This window comes from Vombatus ursinus, unplaced genomic scaffold (assembly GCF_900497805.2).
Source record: "Vombatus ursinus unplaced genomic scaffold, bare-nosed wombat genome assembly UNPS02010822.1, whole genome shotgun sequence".
Lineage (NCBI taxonomy): Eukaryota > Metazoa > Chordata > Mammalia > Diprotodontia > Vombatidae > Vombatus > Vombatus ursinus.
Window position 1 is genome coordinate 4,948,992 of NW_020950600.1, and position 2,955 is coordinate 4,951,946.

General features: G+C 42.6%; 1 protein-coding gene across 2 annotated transcripts in view; it reads right to left on the bottom strand.

Moving 5' to 3' along the window:
- Window positions 1–2,955, bottom strand: part of NADK (NAD kinase) — a 59,903-nt gene that overhangs the window by 18,253 nt on the left and 38,695 nt on the right. For both annotated transcript variants that reach the window (XM_027855291.1, XM_027855292.1), the window contains exon 2: window positions 1,809–2,027. In XM_027855291.1, the coding sequence (XP_027711092.1) occupies window positions 1,809–2,027 (219 nt within the window). The remainder of the gene's footprint in view (window positions 1–1,808; window positions 2,028–2,955) is intronic.

Sequence of the window (2,955 nt, forward strand, 5' to 3'; positions counted from 1 at the left end):
TGGATATACGCATGTATAAAAAATACTAGACTTGGGGACCTGGGTAATGTATACTAACTCCAATACTTGTCCAGTGTAATCCTGGACAAGTCATTTACTCACCTCAGCGTCAGTTTCATTAACTATAAAATGGGAATATTACCTACCTTACAGGTACAAGAAAAGTTCTCTGCCAACCTTCAAGTCTAATGTAAATATGTTAACACAGCTGGGTCCTAACTGGTGAGAAGAATCAATCCCCTCCAGTGGTCACACTATTCCAATTCACACTGTACATCACCATCGGGCTGACCCAATTACACTCCAATGAAGTGGATTCATTATTCACACTAATCAAGACTTAGCTGTGCCAACATACACTTACATGCATACACTTGTGTATATCTTAGACATGTGAAACAGACAATGAGTTGGACCTAGAATTGAACAGGAAGAGACTGCCTTTGAGAAAACTGCTAAGTTCTTTTAATGACCCTAGGCTCTTCCTGAAACAAAGGCTTATTTCTTTAACACCAATATTCACACTGCAGACAGCCATGTGTTCTCCTGCTGTCTGTGGCACTTCGAGAATGCAAAGAGTGAAACGCTGGGTGGATCGCCCATAATAAACTCACGGTAAGACATGGAGGACACTCCACAAGATGGGAACAACGGATGAGCTGCAATCTGCGTCCCTGGAGAGAGCATCAGACCCAGGAGACTATAACCCTAAAGTATCGGCTGGCCAGCAGAGCTTAAATGACTTTCTAAGGAATTCCCTGCCAGCTGGTGACAGAACAGGGTTTGGAGCTTGGTGGCCAGGCTTTCTGAACAAACACATGCACTCTAACCTCATTTTGTGCACGTCTGCCCTGGACACTGCACTTAAACCTTCTGTCACCCCCAGCCAGCCCCAGAGAAATCAGCAGCTTCAATGTCTACCACTTTCCATTGCAGTTCTAATTGAAACTAGAGTTCCACTGACTTGTGCAAGGACCAGTGGGGCACAAAAATTCCTGGGTTATAGTCAGTAAAAAAAAAAAATTGGCATGTCATGTTTTAAACTGAATGATCTTCACATTTTCCCATAAAATTTTAGAAGCATTTAATTAAAGAGAACAAGACACCAACTTTAGATACAGAATAAATGAACAGATATTATGTTAAACAGTTACTCTGGTTTTGCGTGTAATGCTAAAATTTAATTTATATAGTCAAATGCCAATTACCCACATTAATGGAAGGATAGTGGTATGGGTGACACAAATTAGGAATAATCCAAGTGACATTTTATAAAGGGGAAGCAATTTCTTATAGCAAATTAGCCTAAGTATTTTTCTTAGTTCCATATTAAAATTAATTGGCATCACAGCTAGGGGATCGCTTAAGGCTGTGCAATAGCAAGGAAGAGGCAGTCCACAATAAAGATGTTAATGTATAGAGTTTACCAAGTCAGGATCATCGGACACCATGTGTGGGCACACGAGCACACACTGACATACGTGTGACCTTCCCACATGAGGCAACTTGATGTTGATACTAATCAAGTATTGCAGGGAACCCAATGCCATTGTTTACTGACGAGCCAGAGAGTGGACTGCCAATGTCCCTTGGGACAGGACCTCTGTGAGATGCTAGCACTCATACTGAATGGGTCTGAGAGGTGGGTTCCCTTCGCTAAGTCCCTTTAACGGTGCAAACACTATGGGATTCCCAGGCCTGCATATGTCACATTGAGCCAATTCTCTGAGAAAGCCCAAACTCAGCACAACACCAATGTCCTAGATAGAAGATGAAGAGCTGGCCCTCTTCTTGGATAGGTACTTTACCTGAATTCTTTTGTGCTCCCCAGGGCAGGTGAGGCAGATAAACTCCGAGACTTGGCTCGACCCCGGATGGGATTCCCATAGCTCCAGTCCTCATCTCCGTGACACGCTGAACATCGGTAAGAGGCTGAATCTGGATTCAACTCTTTGCTCAGACTGATTTTTTCTTGTTCCATCTCCATAGTGGATAAAAGGGAACTTCTGTCAGGAAGACACTGACGCCTTAAAGAGAAATTAAATGATAAATTCCATGGACTTATGATTCAGGTTCAATTAATCAGTTAACTTAGCTCATCACAATATACCTGTCTTTGATTATCTTTGCTCTTTCGGATCTACACACCTGTTTGAACAATACACCTTCAATGACAGCTTCGAATTCAGCCACAAGCCAACAAAATGGCCAGAAAAGGGCAACAAAATACATACATTTTCTTTTCTCCTCTGCCTTTTTTAACCACTCCTGTATCATTAGCTCAATGCAAACTTCCTCTGGAACTCTTAAACCAAATTACAGATAGTTTGGAGGCATGTCAGGGCTCCATAATGAAGACGTGGGCTAACATTTTCACTGAGGTAAGAGGTGCTACAAATCTAGCTATTGATCATTTTCATAAATGAAGAACTCATTGCTTATAAGAACACACACATTCAGATAAACTAAGAATGGATATTCTAGAAGGGATGACTATTCTGATTTAGATCAGAGTAAATGACCTCAGGTCAAAATAAAATCCAAACCTGCAACCTCATCATTGTGTAGAGATGACCCTGGGTTTTTGAAGGCCCTGCCACGGGGATACAAGCTCTGCCAGCTTTTACTAAGCTGGAAGGGCTTCAAGAATGGTCCTGGAAACAGTCCGTGTTTCCTAAGCCTGGTTCCTTTCCTGCAGCCTATAAGCTTTCCTCATCCTTAAAAACCCTTCCTTTGACTGGAAAATAGCAGCCATCACCCAGGGCAAGGATGGAGACCTGGGGGACTCCACTGGAGACTTTCCTCCAAACTGGCACTGACCCATATGCTGTGACTCTCATCCCTTCCACAGGCAAAGCCCTAGAAAAACTGTCTACATTCATGGCAGTGCAATCTCTCTCTTACACTTACACACACACACACACACACACACACACACACACACACACACACACA